Here is a 26,057-nt window from a genome sequence, read left to right as displayed (position 1 = left end):
TCCTCAAAATCTTTCTTTCATAAGAGCCTTTGTTTACTTCTTGATCTCGTTTCTGTTTTTATACATTATTTCCATCCTTTTGGATATATTATATTGTTTTCTTCATGTGAGCTGTATCTTAAATGTATTTGCTGGGATTCAGTATTCTTATTTTTGCAGCTGCTTCAGCATCATCACAGGCTTATGTTTTCTTCATATGTAGTAGTATGCTCAGGATAATCTTGAAAATTAGTTGTTTTTGTGTGTTTTGTTTTGTTTTGTTTTTTTGGCTGAGCCACACAGCTTGCGGGACCTTAGTTCCCTGAGCAGGGGTTGAACCTGGGCCCTCAGCAGTGAAAGTGTGGCGTCCTAACCACTGGATGGCCAGGGAATTCCATGAAAATTAGTTTTTAAATGACTTGTTATTGAAAGGATTAGAATCTATTGCAGGACAAACCATATGTTGGGAGCCTCACTATCTACAGCAGAACCCTGTCAGGCTGGATGTTCTGTCCATTGAATACAGGCAATGCCTCTTTAACTCCTTTCCTTCTTTCTTCCTTTCTCCCTTCTTCCCTTCCTTCCTCCCTCCCTCCTTCCTCCTTCCTTCCTTCCTTTCTCTTTCTTTCCTTCTTCCTTCCTTCCTTCCTTCCTTTCTTTCCCTCCCTCCCTCCCTCTCTCTCTCTTCCTTCCTTCCTTTCTTCCTCTCTCCCTCCCTCACTGCCCCCCCCCCCTTTCTTTCTTTCCTTCCTTTCTACAGAAATTTATTTTCTCACAGTTCTGGAGGCTACAAATCCCAGATTGAGATGCCAGCCAATTTGGTTCCTACTGAGAGCTCTCTTCCTGGCTGTGGATGACCACCTTCTCACTATGTCCTCACATGGTGGAGGGAGAGGGAGGGAAAGAGGAAAGAAGGAAGAGAGGGAGAGCGGGAGAGCTTCTTTTTCTCTTAAAATGTTTGCTCAGGTACCTTGGGAAAAAGTGTCCCTTTTTTCTCTCTATGCCACATGGACCCATTCGTTAGCTAGAAATAAATTCCAATTAGGCAAAGAAACAGTAGTAATGCAGGAAATGCAAGTGAATCAAGGAAAAAGTAGCCATTTGGTTTTAAGGCAAACAACCAAATAACCAGTGCCACCAGCCTGTAAAGACCCCAAACACACCCAGAAGTCCCTTCAGAATTCATCATGGATTGTCTAATCTTGGTTATTCCCTGAATTTCAATTTCCTCATCCATAAAGTGGGGAAAATACCCACCCTTCAAGTTTGTGGGAGTATAGTACAAAATGGTATATCTGACAGTCCACTGCTTTGTGTATAGTAGGAACCCAATAAATGCAGTTTCTTTTTCTCCTTTACCCACTTTCTTTCTCCTCTGATTTACCCCAAGTTAAAGATGCTTTCTCAAAAGTGTTAGAATTCAAAGAGAATAAAAATTGCATCTTAACCACTACATTGTACTTATTTTTATTTCCTGTTTTTTTTTCTTTCTGTGTTTTATTTTAAATGTACATTATTTCATCTACCTTAGGGACACTAAGTAGCCCTTGTGAGTTGACATGGGAATCTAATTACCATTATAACACTGTTTCTTTGTCAGGGCCAATGTATTATGTTTGCAGGTCTATCACAGAAGATTTCTTCCTTTACAAGTGGGAATTCCATTGTGAAGTGCTTATAGGAAAAGTCAATACTTTCTACTGCTTATATGTTTTAGTTCTTGTTTCTAAAATGAAATTCCATATCTCAAGCAATTCTGCTGCCTATGTATTTATTACTGGCTTTAAGCAATTCGATTTTGATAGTACCTTGGTGTATCTGTCTTCACGTTTCTTCTGCTTTGTGTTTGTTGAACTTCTTGGATCTGTAGATTTATAGTTTACAGCAAATTTGGAAAGTTGTTAGCTGTTATTTCTTCAAATGTTTTTCTGCTTTCCTCTTTCTTTCCCTTGGGACTCTAATTACACATGTGTTAGGTTGATTAAAGCTATCTCACAACTTACTGATTGATGCTTTGTTCATCTATTTTTTTTTAAAAAAGTATTTTTTAATCTCTGTTTTTCATTTGGGATAGTTTCTATCCAGTACATTTTTCATCTCAGACATATCTTTCATCTCTAGAATTCAATTTGGGCCTTGTTAATATCCCTTCTCTGTCTTTCTCCGTGCTCATGTTTTCCTTTACCTTTTTGAACATACGGAGTATAATAGCAGCATTCAGTGTCCTTGTCTAATAATTATCATCTATGTCATTGCTGGATCTGCTTCTATCGATCTTTCCCCTCATTATGGATCATGTTTTCCTTTTTCTTGCATGCCTTTAATTTTTGATTGGGTGCCAGGCATTGTAAATTGTATGTTGTTGGGTACTTTTTTTTAAAAAATTTAATTCCTTTAAATATTTTTGAGCTTTGTACTGGGGCACAAGTAAGTTATTTAGAAACAGTTTGATTCTTTTGAGGCTTTGATTTTACGCCTTGTCAGCTAGGACAGAGCAGTGCTCTAGTGGTAATTTGGCCCATCACTGAAGCAATACCCTTTGGAGTGCTCTGCCTGATGCCCTGTGTATTACAAGTTTTCTCCACTCTGGTTCTTTAGAACATAGACTATTCCCAGACCTGTGTGAGCTCTAAGAATTCTACCAGCTTCTTACCAGAGGTTCTTTCCCTGGCTACAGGTGGTTGCCTCACACAAATGTGCTGATCAGTCCTTAGCTGAAGAACTGAGGGGAACTTCCTGCAGATCTCTGGAGCTCTGCTCTCCTCTCTGGTCCTGTGTTCTGCCTTGGCCTCTCTGAATTCTCAACTCTGTGCCTTCACCTCAGGGAGTCTGCCTGCCCTGTACTGCAGCCTGGAAACTCTCCAGACAGGAAGCTGGGCCAATCCCAGGACTCATCTCAATTGTTTTTCTTCTCTCCCTGTCCTGCACTGCCTGTTGTCCAGTGTATGTTTCATATGTTTTGCCTGGTTTTTTAGCTGTTTAAGAGGAGACGGTAAATCCAGTCCCCATGACTCCATCATGGCCAGAAGCAGAAGTCCTATCTATGTATTTAGGTTTGTTCATTTGATCTCTAAGGTTCTTGTTTATACTGATTGTGTGGGTGACAGACCTCTTTTGAGGTTGTTTTCATTTTTGCAATAAAGACCATCCTTTTTCATTGTTCCATTATACAATTAGGAAGATAGGATTAATTTGTAAACCAGAAATAATTTAATTTTGCCTTGGTCCCTGGAAGGCAGAGAAAGTCAGGTCTCAGATCAAGCACCCACCTATCTTGGCAGCAGTGCTGACCAGAACAGTGAGTGTGGCTCTTCCTGCCTCACATGTTAAGTTTGACGTGCAAAAATCCCCACTTATTCTTCCACTTCCTTGCAGTTTTGTTGAGTAAACAACCTGAGCTCTGTGAGCACAGGGTTTAAGAGTGCACTTAGGTTCCGATTTTCGCTCTGCCACTTGGAAGTTACGTGACTTGGGAAAATTATTAAATCTCTTTTAGTCTCTTTTTTCACCTGTAACATTGTATTATAAGGTTGGTAGTGAGATTGAGAAACTGCTTCATTAGTTTTCATTGCCTGGAGGAAGAGAAGAAGGCCCCTAGGCTGACTGACTCCCTAGGCCAGCCCTCTGCCATGGCCCCTTCTACTGCTCCCTGGTTTGCAGCTCTCCTCCGTGACCCCCAGATTCCAGCCCCCACTGCCCATAGGGCTGCCCCTCTGCCACCAGGACCCAAGAGGCTGGCCCAGGCAGCTGCTCAGGGTCCCCTCAAGTGTGTGCAGAGGCAGGTGTCTGGGAAAGGCTGCGGAGTGGAGCTCCTGGACAGAGTCTGAGGCTCTTGGGAGGAAACCTTGGAGCCATATGCACTACTTGGAGCGTAAGTAGAACTAGCGTCTAAGGGAGGAAGGAAAGTGGGCTGGTTTCCACCTGGCAAAGTCAGATCTACCCCCCAAAGTCCTACTGATTCTGCCCGCTTCATATCCTTGCAGTCCATCTCCTCTTCTTCATCCCTGTGCCACTACCTCAGTTTACGCAGCTGTGACGTCACTCTGGAGTTACCCCAGCAACCTCCTGAAAAATACGTTTCCAGTTTCCCACACTGTAGCTTAAATAATCTTTCAGAAGTGCACAGCCAAACCCCTGATGGTGTCACTCCCCATTACCGGCTTCCTGTCCTCTTAAAATCCTTCAGGTGGCGCACAAGGCCTGTGCCAGCTGCTAAACCTCAGTTCATTTTTCCAGCCTCTTTCTCTCTGTTCCTTGCACTCAGTTTAACAAGTATGCCAGAAAATCTTCCCTCACCCTTCCTGGCCTTTCCGCCCGGAGCCCCTTTCCCCCTCTTCTTTGCTAACCCTCCACATCACAGCTGCAGCACTGAGCTCCGGCTGCACCTTCTCTCCTCTGCGCTCCCACAGCAGCTGCCTGCCGGGACACACACCCCAACAACCCCAACCCCCTGTTTACTTGTTTCTCCACCTCCCCCACGGCTGTAAATTTCTTCCTGGTAAGGCACCTGGAATTTGACGAATGGATATGTAAATAAACGGATGCATTGATGCATGACACACAAAAGAGCAGGATAGGCAGGGATCTGTGGCTTCTCTAAGAATTAATGACTTAAAAGTCCAGGCAATTTTTACTTTTCCCCCAATTCACATCTCTCTTTTTTTAAAAAAAAAAAAATTTCTTTCTTTCTTTCTTTTGGGCTGCGTTGGGTCTTCGTTGCTACGCGCGGGCTTTCTCTAGCTGCGGCGAGCGGGGGCTACTCTTCGCTGATGTGTGCGGGCTTCTCATTGCGGTGGCTTCTCTTGTTGCGGAGCACGGGCTCAGTAGTTGTGGTGCACGGGCTTAGTGGCTCCACGGCATGTGGGATCTTCCCGGACCAGGGCTCGAACCCCTCTCCTCTGCACTGACAGGCAGATTCTTAACCACTGTGCCACCAGGGAAGTCCCAATTCACATGTTTTTACTCTGCTTATTTGATGCTGCCTAATTTTCACAGGTTGAGACCCCTGGGAAACAGGCCTGCAATGGAGAGTGTGCAGGAAGTCTGCCAGGGAATGCTCTTGGGAACACCTGTGAGAGAAAAGGGGCCATGGGCTGGGCAGAGGGAGAAGTTAAATGGTGATGCAGCTGCAACGAAAGCCTTCTCAACTCGAGAGAAGTATGGGAGGACCTTTCAGATATGTCTCCCATCAAGAAGGGTGGCCAGGTCTTTGAACCCGTCTCCTTTTCTCCAACCCCCAACCCCAAGCCCATGGAGTAGATGTGGGCTGCTCCTGGGAGGGGACAGACACTTGGGTGTGGCAGCTCCCTTTAGACGAGGGCAGTTCCTGGGCAGGGATAGCTGTCAGCAGGCAGCACTCGTGTCCGCTGCGAACAGAAGTGTGGGGGGGCACACCTTGGCATCCACTGCACTAATTAAGACTTCTTTTTCTCTTCTAACTGCTTGCATATGAACAGGAATATCAAGGTACATAAAAAGTGTTTATCAAATACTTTTTCCTTCTCTACTTAACTTATTCCCTGGGTGGTATTTTAGATTCTGGAATACTCAGACATAACTTAGGATACTGCTGCCTTTCAACAATTTCATATCACTAATATAAGCTAACATTTTTTAATGTTACCTGTTCTGGTCACTGGGCTAGGTGTTATTGAATTTAATCCCCATCACCACCTATGGATGGGTACTATTATTTCCCCCATTTTACAGAGGAGAAAGCTGAGACTAGGAGAGTGATTTACCCAAGGCTGAGTTGTGTCTCCCACAGAATTCATGTTGATGTCCTAATCCCTAGTACCTCAGAACGTGTCTGCATTTGGAGATAGGGTCTGTAAAGAGGTAGTTAAGTTAAAATGAGGTTATTAGGGTGGGCCCTAACCCAGGATGACTGGTGCTCTTATAAGAGGAATTTAGGCCACAGATATGCAGAGAGGGAAGACCATGTGAAGACACAGGGAGATGATGGTCATCTGCAAGCCAAGGAAAGAGACCTCAGAAGAAACCAACCCTACCAACACTTTGATCTTGGACTTCCAGCTTCCAGAATCTTAGGAAAATAAATTTCTATTGTTTCAGCCACCCAGTCTATTGTACTTTGTTAGGGCAGCCGTCATGAACTCACAGGATCACCACAGCTAGTGAGTCCTGAGCTTTGGGATCTGTACTGGCTGCCTGCCTCCAGAGCCCACCACCGCTGAACTGACCACTGCTGCTGAAAGGGTTCTCTCAACTACAGGCTGCCTGTCAGCTTCCTGAGACGGGGAACAATCTGTTTCTTCCTCTATCTCCTGCTGTGGACAAAAGACCACACTCGTTAGCAGGTACAAGTTCTTTTGTTTATTCAGCTGCACAGCTAGGGGAACTTTTTGCTATCAGTGAATTCCAAAATGCACATGTGAGCAGGGCACTCATACATAGAAACACAAACAGATTATGATTGGACCAGTATGGCACCTTTAACTCCCAGGAGCCCCTCTTGGATACGGAACTAGTTCCTGTAATACAACCAGACTAAGTATACAGAACCTCTGCTGTTGGAATAGCTTCTTTTGCACTAACGAAGTCAAAAGAGATGGCCTCAGGTCAACATTTTGCCTACGAAATATTCTGGTTTCAGCTCTTCTCAGTGACGAATACAGGGTGCTGCAGTCAAAATGATGGCTATTTCTGGAGTGACCACCACCAAGACCAAAGCTCTAATCCATACCCTTGACGTCTTGACCACATCCTCTGCTTCCCAGATCCTGCTCTGCCCTTTCAGGGACCAGGACTCTCCTTCCCCAGTCAGTCCTCAGCACCAGGCTGCAGAAGTGGGGAGATGTTCTGTGGGGTGGAGCACTGCTCATGGTCTTCCCAAATTTGTTCTCTCCTTCTCCAGTTTTAATTGGGCAAATTGTCACCCTGCTAGAGGTGTTTTCCAGCCTCCCTGGTAGGTAGATGTGGCTGTGTAGTTGAATCTTCACCAAAGGATTGGGGCACCTTCTGTGACACCTGCTGAAAAGGAAATTGCCTGTCCTTGAGACCATTACGTCACTCCTCCTGGGAGCTGGAATGTGGATACGGTAATGATCCAGCATCAACCATGCAGACAAACACATCCTAATCTAGGGGACAGAGGAGCAAGGTGGGTCCCTGACGTACCTGGTGAAATTAAACTGAGCTGTCCCTTAGACCAGGGCTTGAAAAAAATTTCCTGTAAGGGGCCAGAAGTAAATATTTTAGGCTTTGTGAGCCACAGTCTGTCACTCTTTTTTCCTGCTTTTTACACTTAAAAAAATGTAAAAACCATTCTTAGCTTGTGGGCTTTAAAAAACAGGCCGCAAGATGGATTTGGCCTGTGGGCTGTTTGCTGACCACCTGCTCATGTCTGGACATTTATGTGAGAGAGAAATAAAACTTGTATCTCAGAGTCAGGGAAGGCCTCTCTCAAGAGGTGACACTTAAGTGGAGATCTAGACAAAGTAAAATGTGACTTATGTAACTACCTGGGAGGAGAGCATGGAGTTAGGGAGTGGAGAATGAGGACAGAGGTCCTGAGGTGGAAAGGAGCTTATAACATGGGCCAGTTAGCAAGTAATCACCTCCTCACGCCAAGTCTGCCGTCCCCTGCCGTACTCTGTGAGACTGGAGCTGGACCTGTCGACATCTCCCCTTTGCCAGCTGGCACAGTGTCAGGCTTTGCCAGTGAAGGGCACTGGAGGGACAAAGCAAAGAGGAAGGGGCTTCTCCTTCTGGTAGTTTTCTTTCTTGTCCTTACAGCGCAGCACCCGTCCTCTGGTGTTTGCGGGCACCTCGACCAGTGGCTTCCTGCTCTGAAGCGCCTTGATGAACTTCACCAGCCAGTGTCAATATTTAACAACTAGTTAAAAAAGAAAAGCCCTGATTTGTAGCGTTTCCTGACTTCCATGGCATGAATACTCTCACCATGACCAATTTCAATGCAGGCTGGCGAAAAGAAGTGCAGAACTGGCTGTTGCAAGCCCGTACAGACCAGCTCGCACACACCCCTGGGGCAGCCACACCTGTCCAGTCAGGCCTGAATTTCACCTGTGCAGAGTCTTGGGCTGGGAGTGCAGGGGGTGGGGTGGGTGGGTGGGGGAGGGTTGGCTCTCCTAGGTCTGCTTCTTCCTCTGGTGCTCTCCCTCAGTCCTAGAGGTAGTAGCTGTTCCCCATGCTGCTATTCCTATACTAAGATCTCATTACCTCCTTTAACAGATAATCCCCCTTTACTAGCTAGCACTTCTTTGTATTAAACGTTCCCTGCTCAAAGAACACGTGTGGTTTCTGTCTCATGCCTGGACACTTGTAGATGTGACCCTGTCCCAAGAGGCAGCTCAGTATGCGGCTGAGGAAGGGCCAGGACCAAAGACCCATTCACAATAATACTAATACAGGATGGCCACTGCCTGCACAGCTGCTCTGTGCCAGGCCCGGAACCCTAATGAAGTCGGCATCTTGGCTGTTACTCGCAGCCAAAGGCATGCTAGTTGATACAGTCATCTCAAACAGAGGGCATGAAGCGATGAGCTGCAGGTGGGACTAGGTAAACATTTTTTCCTAAATCAAGAAAGACACAGGGAAAATCTTAAGGTGCTTATAACTTTTATGGAATATAGTCCTAAAACTGATTAGACAAAAGTACAATTCTGCCTGGAGACTTTCTCACCCACAGTCCATTGGGAAGGCTCTTTTCTGGCATGAACTCTCTGATGTCTGATAAGCTCAGAACTCCATCTGTAGGCCTTCCCACATTCTTTACATAGGAAAGGTTTCTCTCCACTGTGGATTCTCAGATGCTGACTTAGATATGAGCTTTGACTGAAGGCCTTCCCACACTCATTACACTCGTAGGGCTTCTCCCCTGAATGAACCCTCTGATGTTGAACAAGATGAGCACTCCACCTGAAGGACTTCCCACACACATGACATTCGTAGGGTTTCTCTCCTGTATGAATTCTCTGATGCTGAATGAGGTTTGAGCTCTGGTTGAAAGTTTTCCCACAGTCACTGCACTTATAGGGTTTCTCTCCAGAATGGATTCTCTGGTGGATTATAAGGTGTGAGTTATAAATGAAGGCTTTACCACATTCACTGCATTCATGGTCTTTCTTCCCTGTGGGAGTTGTCTTAAGGGTGACAACCATCTGCCTGAAGCTTTTCCCCTGAGCGGGGGACTGCTTCAGTCTTTCCCCTTTGAGATTTCTCTGCTGCTGCTCTAAAGGGGCCTCAACTTCAGAGGCAGCTTCAAATGTAGAGGTGCTGGTGGTGAGTTTTTCTCTGAGCACCTGTGATTCCACGTCAGTAATGGGTGGTTCTGGCAACGACCCTTTGTCCTTGGGCTCTGCATCATCTTCTGCAACAACTGATGGAAAATGTAAATATACCTGTTCTGGATGTATGGAGAAATGACACTTGGATTAGGATTTCTGGCATGAAAATAAAAGCTTAAAAAATATTCAATATACACACATGACAAAATTCAGAAGGGAAGTCATTTAAATATGAACACTGGTCATCTGTTGGTGATGGGATTGTGTAGGGGAGAAGGTTTCTCCTTTTTTCTCCCCCCTCCCCCTTATCTGTTTTTTTCTAAATTTTCTTTAATGGAACACTGCAAAAATGTTATTTGAAAAATAAATTTCAAGGCAGGACCTTCTTTTTTAGGATTTACTCTTAAAAAATATGAGCAAAAATAATATTTTCAAGAAACTGGGGAGTGATGTTGTGTGGGAAGGGAAAAATGAGAATCACAGGTTGAGGGAAAAGGGATGTTCCTAAACGCACAAAGACCCTGCTCCTCCTGACTCCGTGACCTTCACCTCTTCCCAGTCATTCCCTGCCCCACAAATCTCTAGCCACAGAAAAGGATCCCCAAGCAGCTGGCTCCTTTACTGAAGGGACGACTGCCTTCTTGGTGCTTTCTGCCTTTCCCTTTGAGCTGCTCCTTAAAAAATGAAGAGAAGAGTGCTTTGCGTTTTGGTTTTTAAAACGTCTCTAACGCTTTTTGTGTTTTAATTGTAACGCTTTCTGTAGTCTAAAGAGGACAAAAAGCAATTGCTATAAGGTAATGCAAGACTTTAAAAATACATTTTTTTTCAGGTTAAATGCTTGTGGTTAAAGAAATCTGAAACATGCTTGCTGAAAAAAAATGTCAAACAGTAGTTAGCTTTGTACAGAGACTTACAAAACAGAAGTAAAGAAAACAAGGAGAACTCTGCAAGAAAGTCAAGGAAGTGCTGGAAAATATAAACATACTTATGGAGCAGAAACTAAGATTAATCTCCATTTCTGGTTTTTCCCATTTTGTTGCTAACAAGAATTTGAATTTTTATATGCTTTTGTCTGGAGGTGGTGGGGTTGTGGTGTAAAACGAAGTTATTAAATAGAGTCTTCTTGATTAGCAACATATTCATGTCACGTTCCCGATGGTTCATGAGGTCATACAGCACTCAGCAAGGACAGTGCGTGGTCCTGAGGCTCTCATTCTAGAGTTTGCCGCAGGAGAGAGGAGAGCATGTTTGTGGGGATGAAGGCAGGCCGGGAAGGAAGTTTCTGTGGTGAATCTGAAGGGCAGAAGTGTAGACGGAAGAGAATATCAAATAGGGCTTTTAGGTGGGGGGTAGGTGGTAGATAAAGGTGATGACAGGCTGTGTCTCACGCGGAGTGTGTTATGGCTTAAAAAGTATGTTTTGGGAGTCATGAGAAAGTTAAAAGAGAAAAGACTTCCAGGCTGGCCTGTAGCCCAGGGCAGTGGAGATGATGAGGCAGGAAGTGAATGAAGTATTTTCTGGTCCTGTTGTAGGGCTCTCTAAAGCCCTAAAGGAGATGCTGGTGAGGCTTTACAGCCAGATATGATTGAAATTTAATCCTTACAGCTACTACATGAGGTAGGTTATCGTTATTCCTAATTTTGTGAGTGATGAAACAGGCTAAGTCTCTCACCTAAGAGGTAAGAATAGTAAGGCCAAGATGAGGAGAGCCAACTTCTGACCACCTACTCTGTGCCCTTTATCCTCTCTCCTCCTCCTCTCCTTCCCCACAGAATCCTGCTCCTCACCGCTCTCTGGGAAAGGCTGGGTCTCCTTAGGCTGGAGCTGGATGCTTGCTTTCTTCTGGGCAGCTCCCACAGCTTCCTTCTCCTCCCACGGCTCTTCCTGTGCAGGTCCGTGTGCCGGGCCTGGGACCTGGAGGTGATCAGGCACCACTCGGTTTCTGTGGAGCCAAAGCTTCCAAGGAGACTTTAGAGAGCCTCCTCAGAGTCAGCACAGGGGCAGGAAGAGGAGCTAGAGTCTTATTCAGGGCTTGAGGGCAGAAAAAACACACAGAAACACACACTCACTGCTCTACCTGGCTCAAAAGAGTTTTGAACTTGGCAACTCCCCCTACTGCTGCCCCTCTGTCCAGCCTGAAGGTCATTGATCTGGCTCCCACAACAGATCGTACGTTCCCCTTCCCACCTGCAGTCCTGGTTCATCAAGTCCTTTCTCTAAATCCTCCAGCACAGTCACAGCCTCCTCTCCACTCTTAGGGTGATGTCCCCGCACGCAGGACTGGAGCTTCTCCGGTAGGATGGTCAGGAATTGTTCCAGCACCAGTAGCTCCAGGATCTGCTCCTTGGTGTGCCTCTCGGGCCTTAGCCACTCACAGCAGAGTACCCTTAGTCGGCTCAGGGCCTCCCGGGGACCAGGAGTCTCCTGGTAGCAGAGCTGCCTGAAGCGTTGGCGGAAGATCTCCTGACTGGGAGAGTGGTTCCCATGTAGCCTGGTCTCATACTCCCAAGACTGTTCCTCTTCCTTTGGCTCCATCATCATAATCTTCTCTTGATCCCGTGTATCCTGAAGGGCCAGAGTTTCAGCTGCTGTTAGTGATCCAGCCATCCTAGCCTGGACTGGCTCTGTAGACGGCCCATACTAGCAGGAGTCTTTCAAGGGCACCCTGTAACATAAGTAGAAATCATTCTTTTTTTTTTTTTAATTCATTAACACACACTCAGCATCTACCAAGAGCCAAACCCTGTACTATACCCTTTAATACTTTTTTCTCCATTCCTCTCCAGATTCCTATTCCAGTAAGAGTCATTGCCTTTGAGATACTTACAATCTGGTAGACAGATATGTAAAGAGTTTGCTACACTAGATAATACAACTAGATAAATGCTATAGCAGGAGAAAACAGCAGGAAAAAAAAATGTGTTCCGGGATCCCACTGGAAGAAACAAGTCTTAAGCAAAACCCAAGTTTCCAGAGCTCAGAGCTGAGTAACTTTTCAGTGCAAGGTGACTTGCCTGTTTTCAATTACTCTCAGAGGTACTGAAGAGGCAGCTTCCTCCCAGATGGCCCCTCCACTCTTTCTCAAATTTCTGTAGTGGCCACAACAAAAGAAAAATTTAAATTTCCTATGAGGCAATCTTATTCAAACGCCCAGGATCTGTAGCAGGGTCCTGAGATGCGGCTGCTATGGGCAAGACGTGGTCTCGGGTAAGGTGTCCAGCGTCAGGAAAATCTAAAGGGAAGGAGGTGGGACGCACCGAAAGGCCATTAAAGGCACACAAACAGGGGCGCTGGCCGAGGACAAAGGAAGCGCGGAAGACGAGCGCAGAAGGCTGTTTCTCGGGGGTGATGCTCCGGCGGCGACAGCCCCCAGCTGAACTTCTGCGCACGGCACTGAGCAGGGGACCGCCCGATCGCCTGGGGAGGGGGCTGTCCTCCATACCAGTTACAATTCCCCACCCTTCACTTTAACCCCTGGGATCTCCAGAGAAGAGAAGAGGGGCACCGGGCCAGCCCCCGCCCTCCACAACGCGTGACGTAATCCGTGCAACCGGGCGCGGGAACCGTGGGGACCCAGACCCCGTTCCGCGCGGTCTGGCCTCGGTTCCTCACAGGGCTGCCTGAGGGATGTGCTCACTGCAGAAACCGCCGCTGCCTCCCGGGACTGGCCATAGCAGCGCGGGCCAAAGAGCGACACCCGGGGCGCCGCCGCTAAGACTCACCTCGCAGGACCCGGAGCTCCCATCTGACCACTTCTCCGCAGCGCGCTTCCAGCCCACCCGCGGGGCCAGCTGTGCGCCTGCGCACCCGCGGTCGCGGCCTCTCCGGTCGCGGAGGGCTCTGGGAATCGCAGTCCTCGGGCAGGGGAGCGGGGCCGGTGTGAGCGGGCCTTTTGGCTTAACGGCTGGAGTGCCTCGCTTTTCTGTTCAGTTGTAGGTCCAGGGGCCGTCCAAGCCGATTTAAACGGCAGGGAAATTCCAGCCTGTGCGTGGCCTCTTTGCAGCATTTCCTCCTCTACGTTCTGTTTTCTAGTTACATCTTCCCAGACCTGATTAGAGGGTCACAGCCGGGGAGGAAGTTAGCCCCAGGGAGAAAATATTCCCAACCACCAGCCTATGCGTGTCCGTTAGTAAATAAAATCAATTCCTGCGGAGGAGTAAAAAGAAATGTAAGGTTGCAGTTTACTGGGGTGGGGGAAAAAGGACTTGTTGATAGAGGAAATCACTGCCATCTTCTTTTCCAATGATGAGAGAAACAGGCGTCTGATTATGAGTTCTAGGGAAGGTAACCATTATGAGAATGGAAAAGTACAGTAGAACGTCCAAATTAACAAGGGAAAAAATAGGATGCACTAGAACTTGAGCAAACTAGTAAAAATCAGAAAGAAAATCCAACTGGATCAAGAGAGGAAATCAAAAGCGAAATTACAAACTCTTGAATTCTGCAGGGGGGATCAGGAAAGCCTGAGATAAGAATTTGGACAATTCATTAGCTGTTTAGGGACAGGCAATAAACAGAACACTTCGTGGTAAAATCTATGGGACCTAGCAACAGCCATGCTTGAAAATGTATAACCTTAACTACCTCACTTGTTAATGAAAACAGATATAAAACAATTTAAATCACCTTAAAAAACTTTTTTTTTAAAGCTGAATTTTCTTTTTTTTAATTGAAATTAATTAATTTATTTTTGGCTGTGTTGGGTCTTTGTAGCTACTCCCGGGCTTTCTCTGGTTGCTGTGAGCGGGGGCTACTCTTCGTTGCAGTGCATGGGCTTCTTATTGCGGTGGCTTCTCTTGTTGCAGAGCACGGGCTATAGGTGCGCGGGCTTCAGTAGTTCTGTCTCGCGGGCTCTAGAGTGCAGGCTCAGTAGTTGTGGCGCACGGGCTTAGTTGCTTCGCGGCATGTGGGATCTTCCCGGACCAGGGCTCGAACCCATGTCCCCCACATTGGCAGGCGGATTCTTAACCACTGTGCCCCCAGGGAAGTCCCAAGAAACTTTAAAATCATAGTAAAATAAACCCAAAGAAGCAAAGACGAGTGAATCAGTGAAGATAAAAACTAATTAATGGGGACTTCCCTGGTGGCATAGTGGCTAAGACTCCGTGCTCCCAATGCAGGGGGACTAGATCCCACATGCCGCAACCAAGAGTTCGCATGCTGCAACTAAAAATCCCATGTGCTGCAACTAAAAAAAAAAAAAGATCCCACATGCTGCAAAGAAGATCCTGCGTGCCGCAACTAAGACCCAGTGCAGCCAAGTAAATAAATAAATAAATACTTTTTTAAAAAAAGGAAAAATTAAAAAGAAGAGATAAATTCAAATGCTAATTTCTTTAAAATGAGCAATAAAGCCGATAAACTTGTTTAGAGCCTTATTAAGAAAAAGAAAGATTAACCAGAATGGGAATGAGAAATAGAACATAACCATAGAATCAGAAGAGATGAAAAGAATTACAGACCATTTCATTAGGGTAGGACTTTAGGGTAGGATATTGGAAGACCTAGATGAAATGGATGATCTTCTGGCAAAATATAAATTACCAAAATTGTGTGCACCAGCCAAATGTATATAAAACAACTCTGACTAGGGGTGGCAGGGGGTGGGTAAGAAGACCCCAAGAAAGTGCTAGAGAGCAATTACATTTAGATGTAACATGAAGCACCACTTTCTGGCAAACAACTGAATTTCAAATGGGAATCATTAAAATACTTAACTAGAGGGAATTCCCTGGAGGTCCAGTGGTTAGAACTCTGGCACTTTCACTTCCGAACCGGGGTTGGATCCTTGGTCAGGGAACTAAGATCCCACAAGCTGTGCGGCACAGCCAAAACAACAACAAAAACACTTAACTAGAAACCAGTCACCAAGTTTAATTTGAAATAAATGGATACTTTGACCAAGCAAGCAAAATATAATTTAACCTGAATTTTTTTCTGCAGTGACTAGTTTACGGTTATATCTGGAATGGAAAGAAAAAAAAGGAAATTACATATACTGTGCTCCTGTGATGACTATAGTTTTCAACAACTGCTACAAAACTAGAAAATTATAAACTCGGACATTCATTCAAACATTTATTGAACAAAAATATATATGTAAGTCTAGGTCTGGGTTGGAGGAGAGGGGATACAAAAATATAGTTCCCTGCTTTCAAAAAGCTAAATGTGTAGGGAGTGTGAAGAAAAAAGGAGAACATGCATAAAAGATTTACAATGTAATAATGGCTTCCTGTAAGCTGTGAGACTGGAGAAACAAAGGACTTTGGTTTGTTCATTCAAACAAGTCATGCTTCAGTGTTTGAATTTTTCTTACAATGAACAATGTAAAAAAAAAAAGCGACAAGGCATTTTCCTTTAAAGAATTGAGTGTGTGCCCGTCAGAACCTGTCAGACACGTTGCCTGTGTTTAAAGAAAAAGTTAGTTTAAGCGGTGGGGACTCTGAATGCCGCAGGGGATCAGGAGAGCCTGAGATAAGAGTCAGGACGATGCATTAGCTGTTTAGGGACAGTAATTAGACCAGACCTCAAACTAAACGCCAAGCCAAGAACTTTTACTTTAGGTAACGGGCAGCCACTGGCTACTTTTTTTTTTTAAAGGAATTCCCTTATTTTTATTTTTATTTATTTATTTATTTATTTATTTTTGGCTGTGTTGGGTCTTCGTTTCTGTGCGAGGGCTTTCTCTAGTTGCGGCAAGCGGGGCCACTCTTCATCGCGGTGCGTGGGCCTCTCACTATCGCGGCCTCTCTTGTTGCGGAGCACAGGCTCCAGACGCGCAGGCTCAGTAGTTGTGGCTCACGGGCCTAGTTGCTCCGCGGCATGTGGGATCTTCCCAGACCAGGGCTCGAACCCGTGTCCCCTGCATTGGCAGGCAGATTCTCAACCACTGCGCCACCAGGGAAGCCCCACTGGCTACTTTTTGAATGTGAGTTTGCATGTTTGTGTGTGAGATAATAAAAGCAGTATTTCAAGAGAATCAAATAGTGGTGTGTATGATGGATTAAAAAGGTGAACAGTTCTGAGGCAAGTAGAACAGCAATGGAAGACCACAGCTCAGAGAAGCCTAGTTCACTTTCACTCTCAGGATCTCAAGGTGCTGCCAGATCTGATCCAGAGATTCTTTATGCTAAGAGGAAAGAAAGCACATGGGGGTACAGTCTCCTTGATCACACATCCAAAAAATGGTCATGGATACCCTTCAGAGGTAATGAGGAAAAATCATTTTACCCAAGATTCTAATAAAACTCCAGAGACAGAGAAACCAGTCCTTCCAAACTCGTTCCCAGCTGTTCAAGGCCCTCTTCACCATAGGCTTAACTCATGCCCAACCATACAAAACATGGCCATAGCGTCACATGACTGACCAGAATTTTAGGTCGTCTAATCTCATAAACTTCAGAAGTAGGGAGAAAGTTCCTCCAAATCTTTATTTCATGAGAGATTCAGAAGCTGAAAGGAGAAATTATTTGTACTCTAGCTGCAGCCAAAGGACATCAACATATTTACCTGCTCTATTTTCAACATCCTCAGCTGCTACATTCAAACCCATCCTGCTTCAGGGAAGAAATGGTTTGGAGGAAAGGAGCCAGCTAAAGAGGAGATCTGGTGACCAATGTCACTGGTGTGCTTGGTAAAGACAGATTTGACAGTGTGTTGGGAGAGGGACCTCAATGGGTTGAGGAAGAGAGTTAAGAATTGGAGACAATGTGGGAATCCCCTGGTGGTCCAGTGGTTAGGACTCCGTGCTTTCACTGCCGAGGACCCGGTTTTGATCCCTGGTTGGGGAACTAAGATCCTGCAAAAACTGGCTACAAAGGGAGATGATATAGGGAAAAAATGGGTTGGGGTTGAATTTTGTTTGGTTTTTAGGATGCAAGATACTTGAACATATTTGTACACATCTGGGAAGGGGCAGTGGAGAAGAGAGGTGAAGATACAGGAAGGAGATGGGATAATGGGATGGAGTGAGGTCCCAGAGGGAGTGGGATAGGAAGCACAGACAGAAAGATGACCCCCTAGATATGAGAAAAGGCAGTTCTATTAAGAAGGGAGCAAAGTTGGGTACAGTATATGAGAGATGTGTGAGGGAAAGGAATGGAAGAAAAAAGTTGAAAATGTTTCTGTGCAAAGGTCTCTGCTTTCTTTGTGAAGAGATTGCGTGCTAAGAAGGGTGGTGGGTGGGTGGTTAGATGTGCAAAGAGAGGGGGAGGTGTTAAGTGGTATTACAGGTAATGGGAGAGAGTGCCGACTAGAGATTGCATTAGTGTTGAGTGCTCAAAGGCATAAGTCTCCCTAGGTTTGTGATTTTCTTCCTCAACCCAGGTGCAGGCTCAGGAAAGGACAATTAGGACTGTCCATGGTAGTTTTGTTTTGGCTAGGTACACGTGACTGAAGAATGAGGCAAAAAGGATATTGGTAAAAGAGTGGCTGAAGTGTTGGACAGAGGTATCTAATAGGAAAGCGTAAAAACCAGGGAGGGACAATGGATAGAAAGGTCACTGGACTGGAGACCTGATGAGTTATAAGAACACAAAGATTAAAGCATACAACAGTGACTTGACTCCTTTGAAATAGTTCAGATGGTCGAAAGAACCTTTCCAACTCACTACAATTTGCCTTTTATGATACGGCCTGTAATTTGCTCCCTTCCCTCTCTCTTTCTTCCTTCCCTTCCCTTTCTTCCTTTCCTTCTTTCTTTCTTTCTCTCTCTCTCTCTCTACCTCCCCCTTCCTTCCTTCCTTTCTTTCTTTGATATCTTTGTCTGGTTTTGGTATCAAGGTTTTGTTAACTCTGCTCTAAACGTTTGATAGAATTCGCCTGTGAAGCCATCTGGTCCTGGACTTTTGTTTGTTGCTTTCTATCATGTGAAAAAGTTGAGACCTCCTTATTTTCTCTGATTATTACTGTCTCAAAACCAGTTAAGCCACCTACAGGAATTAAAGTTCACTATCATATTTGCAGGATACTTATTGATTTGACCTCTTAATACTTTCAGCTTAACGCTAGCCTCTCCAAGAAAAATCTTAATTCAACTCTATAGTGCTATAGTAACTTTTCTCAGATTCACTGCTAACTTTATTATTCCAAGATACAGCATCCTACAGAAGGACAAATACTGCATGATTCCACTTATACGAAGTACCTAAAATAGTCAAAGTCACAGAAGCAAAGCATAGAAAGGTGGTTGCCAGGGGTTGGGGGGAGGGAGAAATAGGGAGTTGCTATTCGGCAGGTGCAGTTTCAGTTATGGAAGATGAGTAAGTTCTAGGGGTCTGCTGTACAACACTGTGCCTATAGTTAAAAGACTGTGTCATACACTTAAAAATTTGCTGAGGGTAAATCTCATGTTGAGTGTTCTTACCACAAAAAAAATAAAAGAAAAAAAAAGATACAGCATCCTTGAACATTTGTATAAATCCCCCCCACCCCCGCTTTCCCCAATCCTTACCATTTACTTACACTAAGCCAAGCCCCTTCTGACTTAAAGTAGGATCAGGAAATGCAGAATCATGTAATTTTCCAGAAGACTTTAGCCTGGGAGAATATGTTGTCTCCTTTCCTTCAAAATGCCTTAGATAATCACCGCCCATAGGAACTAGTGATAAAAACATCTATCATTTGTTGTGTACTATGTGTCTAGAACTTTGCTAAGTGCTTAACAAAATTGTCTCATTTAATCTTCAAGATAGCCCAAGGGAGGTATCGTTATCTTGATTTTACATATGAGAAAACCAAGGCTCAGAAACAAAAAAAAATTGCCTAAGATTACATAGATCAAAAGTGACAGAACCTGGATTTCAGTATGTCAGACTCCAAAGTGCCATTATACTTTTAAATCCTACAGAAGAGATTTCATCACAACTTCTACCCTTATATGAAAGAAGGTAACTGTCCTATGATTTACTAGTCACTTCCTTTTCCTAATTAAACTAGCTGCTTCTGTATCTGATTTTACTAGGAATGGAAGAACAAGCTCAAACTCCCTAATCTACTCTATATATTGACATTTATTCTAATGAGAAAACATCAGGACCATTTTCAGACTTTTGGATTAGACTCTGTCCCAGGAAGAACCATTCATTCTAGAGTTCAGGATATCACACCTATCTTATATTCCCTTGGTACAGTTCATATTATGGATAAAAAGATGGGAAAAGTTATTAGATTCCTGGTGCTGCTGAAGAGGACACACGAGGACACAATTTTGTGATGATGTAGGTGCTTTACAAGCAAGTTCTTCCATTTGCAAGATTCCCCTGTGGTGTGGAACCTCTGATGATAAAGTAAGGAGTGAAAATGTAATTAAAGGCTTACCCCATCAAGGTCTTTGTGGAAAGTGTTTAGGAAGGACAAATCTGCACACAGCCTGAGGCTGAACACTCAAAACTGAATCAGATGAAAATCGCTCTTAAGAAGCTTAGAATTTTCCAAGTATTATAGTTACGATGGCTAAAGGTAGACACAACAGTATTTAAAAACAAATATATATATATATATATAGACATTTTATCATTACTGTCTTCCTAGGATTCTGTGTGGTGTCTCTGATGCTAAGACCTGAGCTCTGACTGAAAGTTTCTCCATACTCATTACATTCATGAACTTTCTCTCCGGTGTGAATTTTCTGATGCCTAACAAGGTCTGAGCTCCACCTGAAGGCTTTTCCACATTCATTACATTCATAGGGCTTTTCTCCACTATGAACCCTGTGATGTCGAATAAGGTCTGAGCTCTGATTAAAAGTCTTGCAACATTCATTGCATTCATAGGGTTTCTTTCCACTGTGAATTCTTTGATGCTGAATAAGTTGAGAGCTCCCCCTAAAGGCTTTCCCACATTCACTGCATTTATAAGGCCTCTCACCAGTATGGATTCTCTGATGTTCTATAAGGACTGAGTTCCTGCTGAAGGCCTTTCCACATCCACTGCATTCAAAAGGTTTTTCTCCAGTGTGAATTGTTTGATATCTAATAAGATCTGAGCTGCCTAGGAAGGTTTTTCCACATTCATTACATTCATAAGATTTCTTTTCCTTGTGAATTGTCTCCTGTCCGTTAAGTTCTGAATCTGAACTGAAGGCTTTCTCATATTCAAGTTTTTCTCCAATATGAAGTCTCTGATGTTTAAGAGAAACTGTGCACCCACTGAAGGCTTTCCCACATTCAGGGCATTTGTAGGGTTTCTCTCCACTATGCTGAATAAGAAGGGAAATCTGCCTGAGGGCTATTCCACATTCGCTGCATTCATAGGGTTTCTCCCCAGTATGAATTCTCTGGAGGTTAACAAGATGGGAGCTCTGACTGAATGCTTTCCCACAGTCATTACGTTCATAGGGTTTCTCTCCACTGTGAATGCTGTGATGGATAATAAGATCTGAGCTTTGACTGAAGGCCTTCCCACATTCATTACATACATATGGCTTCCCTCCACTATGAATTCTCTGGTGCAGGATAAGGTTTGAGCTTCCCTTGAAAGCTCTTCCACACTGATTACATTCATACGGGTTCTCCTTGGTATGAATTCGCGGATGTCGCATGAGATTGGAGCTCAGCTAAAGTCTTTGCCACAGTCACCACAAACATAAGGTTTCCTTCCCGTGTGAATTCTCTGACGTATAAACAAGTTAGAGCTCCTGCTGAAGACCTTTCCGCATTTGTTGCACTTATAGATTCTCTTTATGGTATGGATTTTCTGATGCTGAGTAAGTCCTGACTTCTATTTGAAGCTCTGGCCACATGCCTTGCACCTATAGGTTCTTTCCTCTGTTGAAACTCTCTGATGTGTAACGGTTGGGGTCAGATCACAAATTCTCACTTTCTTATTAATGTCAAGCTTTCCCTCTCCTCTAAGGGTTTTCTTAAGGGTAATGCTCACTTGGCTGAACCCCTTTTCCTCAAAAGAAGAGTGTAGCAGTCCAGCCTCTGCTGAGTTTACCTGTTGCCTCTCCAAGCTGTTCTCACTTTCACTGGGTCCTAAGAATTTAGATCCATGGGGTATTTGTACAGGGTGTCCTGATCCTGTTTCTTCAGAAATTTCCTGCTTTAGCTTCCATTCCTCCTTCTCAGTTTTCTTTTCATTATCTGAAACATAAGTTAAAAGTATAAATGCTGTGATGGATAATCAGATCTGAGCTTTGATTTAAGGCCTTTCCCACATTCGTTACATATATATGGCTTCCCTCCACTATGCTAGGAGAAAAGAAATTCTTAGAAGGGGAAACAAATGTTCAAAGTAAAACATTTCTATGATTGGGTTGAGCTTCTAGATTCTCAAAAATGGTGTTATAATCTGGGAAAGAGAAAGGCTTCTAAACCTAACTTTGGTCTCTATGGTCTGTAAAAGCAGTTCCCAAACTCGGTGGATTGTCAGAAACACACGGGAGAGCTACTGAATCAGACTTTGAGTCCACATCATTCTCTCGGCAAACTGTCTTTTTCCTTTAGTACCTTAGCTCCTGGATCTTAAAGTTTCCTTTATGCAAAAGACCAGCCCTGTATTAACTAGATTTCTTTAGTTTCACTTCCAAAATCTTAGAAAAGAGAATCAGTTGTCCCAGTTTAGGTCAAGTGTTGACTTTGACTGTAATCGGTGGTGGTAGGGGCTAGGGGGTATCACACGGGATAAACTTGGTTGCTGGGAGCCCACCTCTGGAGGTGAGAAGGGCAGTCAGGTGGATCATGGTGAGCAGCCTTGATACTTCAAGAGTTGTTTATGACATATTTTTGCCTGAGAGGTGAGACCCTTAGTTACAGTTTCATCTTCTTGGCCATTTAGTGGATATACCCAATAAATAGGGAGAAGAATGGCAAGTAGTTTTATCTCAACTGTCAACCATGAAGGACTGAAAAGTAATTGCCTCAAAGCACCACTTTAAATGCAGAGGCTGCCTCTGGGCCCAGTAAGAACACAGCACTGTGCCTGATTACACAAGTCTGTGGGGAAGTATAGAGAGTAGTGGAGGTAAAGGAAGGATGGGTGGGCTTGCTATCCCTTCAAAGGAGCAAAGTAAAGATGCCAATAGAACTTGGAAGAGATTACTCTTTAATAATAAACCAGCAAGTATCAACATATAATGGCTGAAATTATCCACATGTAGAAATAACTCAAAGAGGTAAGGAAATCCTGGAATTCCTAAGTCCAATCACGGTTACCAGGACCTGGTTTCAGAGGAGCACTGGATAGAGTATGATTATAATAATCAAGACAGGGGAACTTAATCAATTGTTTTAAACCCGATATGAAGAAACACTAGGTTTCTACATCTAGAAAAGATGGACTCAGAGAGCAAAAATGTGCCTGTGCCTCCAGCACTGGTTCAGGGGAGGGTGCTCACTCCAGCTCATGGGGGTATTCTCTGTCCCCTTGGCAGACACCTGCCCTCCTCCCAAGAGCACGTAGATATACCAAGTGATCAGAGCAGGATGACATCTGCATTAATATTACCTGACAATGCCCTTGCTTTGCTTCCATGCCCACTAAGCAAACTTTCCTTTTTTTTTTTTTGGCTGCCTTGGGTCTTTGCTCCTGCACGCGGGCTTTTCTCTAGTTGCCGTGAGCGGGGGCTACTCTTCGTTGTGGCGTGTGGGCCTCTCATTGGGTGGCTTCTCTTGTTGCTGAGCACGGGTTCTAGGCATGTGGGCTTCAGCAGCTGTGGCGTTTGGGCTCAGTAGTTGTGGTTCGCGGGCTCTAGAGCGCAGGCTCAGTAGTTGTGGTGCATGGGCTTAGTTGCTCCATGGCATGTGGGATCTTCCTAGACCAGGGCTTGAACCCGCGTCCCCTGCTTTGGCAGGTGAACTCCCAACCACTGCACCACCAGGGAAGCCCTAAGCAAACTTCTGATTAGAATTTACCTTCCTCTATAGGTTTTCCTAGATAGAAAATGTGTTGACAGCCCACTCAATTTCTGATCAGGCAGTTGTATTTTCCCCTGTTTTTTATACCACTCTCTTGTGGTTTGGGTAAGTCTGTTTCCCTGGCCTGAATAATTCTGGATAGGTACACTGACAAAGTAAAATTTCTGGACCTGGAAAGTGTAGGACCAGACCCTGAAATCTGGTGATCAGAGCGTAAGGCCCAGCTAAAGAGCCAGCTGGACTTCCTGGACAAAATCTATACCTCACAACCAAATGAAATGGTGAAAATTTTCTCTTGGAAACCAGATTATTTCTAAATTTACAATTCTGCAACTGGCATGTTTTTCTAATATTCTTGTCTCTGGTAATGCCCTGCCCCAAGTTCCTAATCTTACATTATTCTTGAATAATTTTTCCCTACTGTGCTGCATTAAATGGTGTCCCCCTAAAATTCATGTCTACCTGGCACCTATGGACGTGACCTTATTTGGAAATAGGGTCTTTGCAGATGTAATCAAGTTAAGATGATGTCATTAGGGTGGGCCCTGAATCCAATATGACTGGTGTCATTATAAGAAGAGGGAAATTTGGACAGAGAACCAGAAGTAAGACAACCATATGAAGATGGAGTCAGATATTGGAATTATGCTGCCACAAACCAAGGAACCCCTAGGGCTACCAGAAGTTGGAAGAGGCATGAAAGGATCCTTCCCTAGAGGCTTCAGAGGGAGCATGGCCCAGCCAACAGTTTGATTTTGGACTTGTAGCCTCCATAACAGTGAGGGAATAAATTTCTGTTGTTTAAAGCCACTCAGTTTGTGGTAATTAGGAAACTAATACGCTTACTATGAAGTCCAGTTAATTTTTCAGAAAAAAATGTCATTCTTTCCATTCCTGTAATTTCCCCCTGGCACCACTCATGGCTTTCCGGATTTCAGTAGATTACCATAAAGACTGGAGCATAGTCATTAAGAACATGGGCTCTGGACATAGGCTGCCTTGTCTGCCTCTACCATTTATTTGCGGTGTGACCTTCAGTTACTTAACCTTTCTGTGCCTCTGTTTCCTCATCTGTCAAATGTGGACAGTAATAGCATTTAAAAGCGGTTTTGTGAGGATTAAATACATGTAAAGTGCTTAAAATGACACCTGGCAGAGTTAGCGCTCAATAAATAATGGATAGTTTAAATTTTGTTACTTGGTTAATGATCTTGACACCAAGATTTTCCCGCTTCAGTTCAGACTGGACAATGCTGTTAGTTATGCATCACTTTCGTCATGTTAATCACTGTTCAGAAACCTTTAATTCTGTGTATTACTGTACCAAATCTAACTTACTTTAGTTGAGTGCAGGAATAACTGCAAGGCATCAGGATGTCGCATTTTATTTGCTAGAGGCATTTTTTGGGGGTGGGGGTGGGGGTGGGAGGGACGAGCACTGGCGCAGTGAGCCTGACTTTTTAGATAATAGTTCAAAACGGAACAGAGACAGTTCTGTATCCCAGAGGGATTCAGAGGTCTGTGATGCTTGTTCCAAATCCAAGAAGCCAACACCCTGACCCTCATCCAACCCAGAAGAAACTTCGTTTTGCGAAGGTCACAAGGTCCCCATAAATAACTCTTGGAGTCACTGAAGAAGCTCCTTACCCAGCATGACCTGGTCCCCTTCACTCTCCTGCACTCGATTCTCTCGGAGACCGCCTTGTGCGTGGACTGGCAGCGCACCCGGCCTGGCCGCATCCCGTACGGGCTCTGCTCCCGTAGATAACAGCCCTGGAGGCGCTGAGCCAGGAAGGGCCATCCTGCCTACCCGGGCTGGGTGGGCCGCCCGGAGGACCTCAAAGCTGCAGGCTGGGGCTGCGAGCGGGAGACCACGGGATGGGACCGTGACTGACTGGGGCCCTGGCGGCTGGGCCAGACTGGCGGAGCCAGAGACCTGGGCCCAGTAGCCCAGCGCCGTACACACCGCCACTGCGGGGCCTCGCCGCCGGGCCACCCTCAGTGTCCGCATCACTTAGTGCTACCTCCGCCGCTTCGGCCATTGTGTTCCCCCCAGCAACTTGTCACGGGTGGAGTCGCGGCCAGCCAGGGGAGGTTCGGGGCCAGGCCAGCCCGCCCCTCGCCCCGCCCCACCCAGGGCGCCAGAACCGGATGGCCACCAAGTCCAGTCCTCCGGTCTTCCTAGACAAGCCCGGGGGGGGGGGGAGGGGGAGGGGCGCCACACTTCCGCCCACGTGAGCTGTAGTCTCCTCCCCAGTCGCTGAGCTTGCAAAGATGCGGACCGCGTCTTTGTCTAGGGTGGGCTCCGTCTAGTGGTGCGACTAGAAAATTAAAATTACTGTGTTGTGGTGGCTGTGGCCAGTGGGAACAGAGTGGAAGCGCTCAGCTCGACTGGGTGTGTGTCAGGGAAGGCGACTGGGGGGTAATGAGGCGAACGTGAAGGAGTTGGGAGACACAGTACTTAAGTGCCTAAGAAAATGGGCTTTGGAGTCAGGCAGTTCTGGGTTTGAATCCCAGTTTCTTCACGTACTAGTTTCGGGTCTCTGGGCAAATTACGTTGCCTTCTTGACCTTAATTTCCTGTTTAGAAAACGGGGATAACAGTAGTACCCACCAATTAAGACTGAGCCAAAGAATGCAAGAGGAAATAAGAATGCAAGAGGAAACTTACTTGGTGGTAAGTCCTTGTCACAGTACCCAACACATGGGAAATACTAAAAAAATAGTGGAGCTAGTAAGGAGGGAGAGAGCCCTTCTAGCAGAGGGAACAGCTCGTGGAAAGGCAGGAGGGTAGTGCCTAGGTCTTTGGGGAACTGCAGATAGTTCAGGGGTAAATGTTGGGTTTAGAAAGGTGAGCACTTTGCAGAAAGGTCCCCACTGCAGTATCATGCCTCTCCTTTGTGCCACTTGCAATGGTTGTAATTTAACTTAAGATTCTAATTAATCTCTCCTCT

General features: G+C 45.1%; 1 protein-coding gene across 9 annotated transcripts; it reads right to left on the bottom strand.

Annotated features, from left to right (window-relative positions):
- Positions 1 to 8,563: 8,563 nt before the first annotated feature.
- On the bottom strand, positions 8,564 to 25,281 carry ZNF232 (zinc finger protein 232). 9 transcript variants are annotated; one of them, XM_082370728.1, is made up of 6 exons: positions 24,752 to 25,255; positions 12,971 to 21,331; positions 12,259 to 12,337; positions 11,436 to 11,913; positions 11,036 to 11,162; positions 8,564 to 9,367 (listed from the first exon to the last, which is right to left on the bottom strand). In XM_082370728.1, exons 4-6 carry the CDS (start codon positions 11,853 to 11,855, stop codon positions 8,607 to 8,609), a joined length of 1,308 nt encoding a protein of 435 aa, XP_082226854.1. In that variant the 5' UTR covers positions 11,856 to 11,913; positions 12,259 to 12,337; positions 12,971 to 21,331; positions 24,752 to 25,255; the 3' UTR covers positions 8,564 to 8,606. The 9 variants fall into 9 exon arrangements, 7 of the variants coding, with proteins under 7 accessions (XP_082226854.1, XP_082226853.1, XP_082226855.1 ...); XM_082370727.1 differs by having other exon boundaries at positions 12,263 to 12,337; XM_082370729.1 differs by lacking the exon at positions 12,259 to 12,337 and having other exon boundaries at positions 12,971 to 16,377; positions 18,711 to 21,331; positions 24,752 to 25,254.
- Positions 25,282 to 26,057: the final 776 nt, after the last annotated feature.

This window comes from Balaenoptera borealis, assembly GCF_965194805.1.
Source record: "Balaenoptera borealis genome assembly, chromosome: 20".
NCBI lineage: Eukaryota > Metazoa > Chordata > Mammalia > Artiodactyla > Balaenopteridae > Balaenoptera > Balaenoptera borealis.
This window is presented reverse-complemented; position numbering and strand designations above follow the sequence as displayed.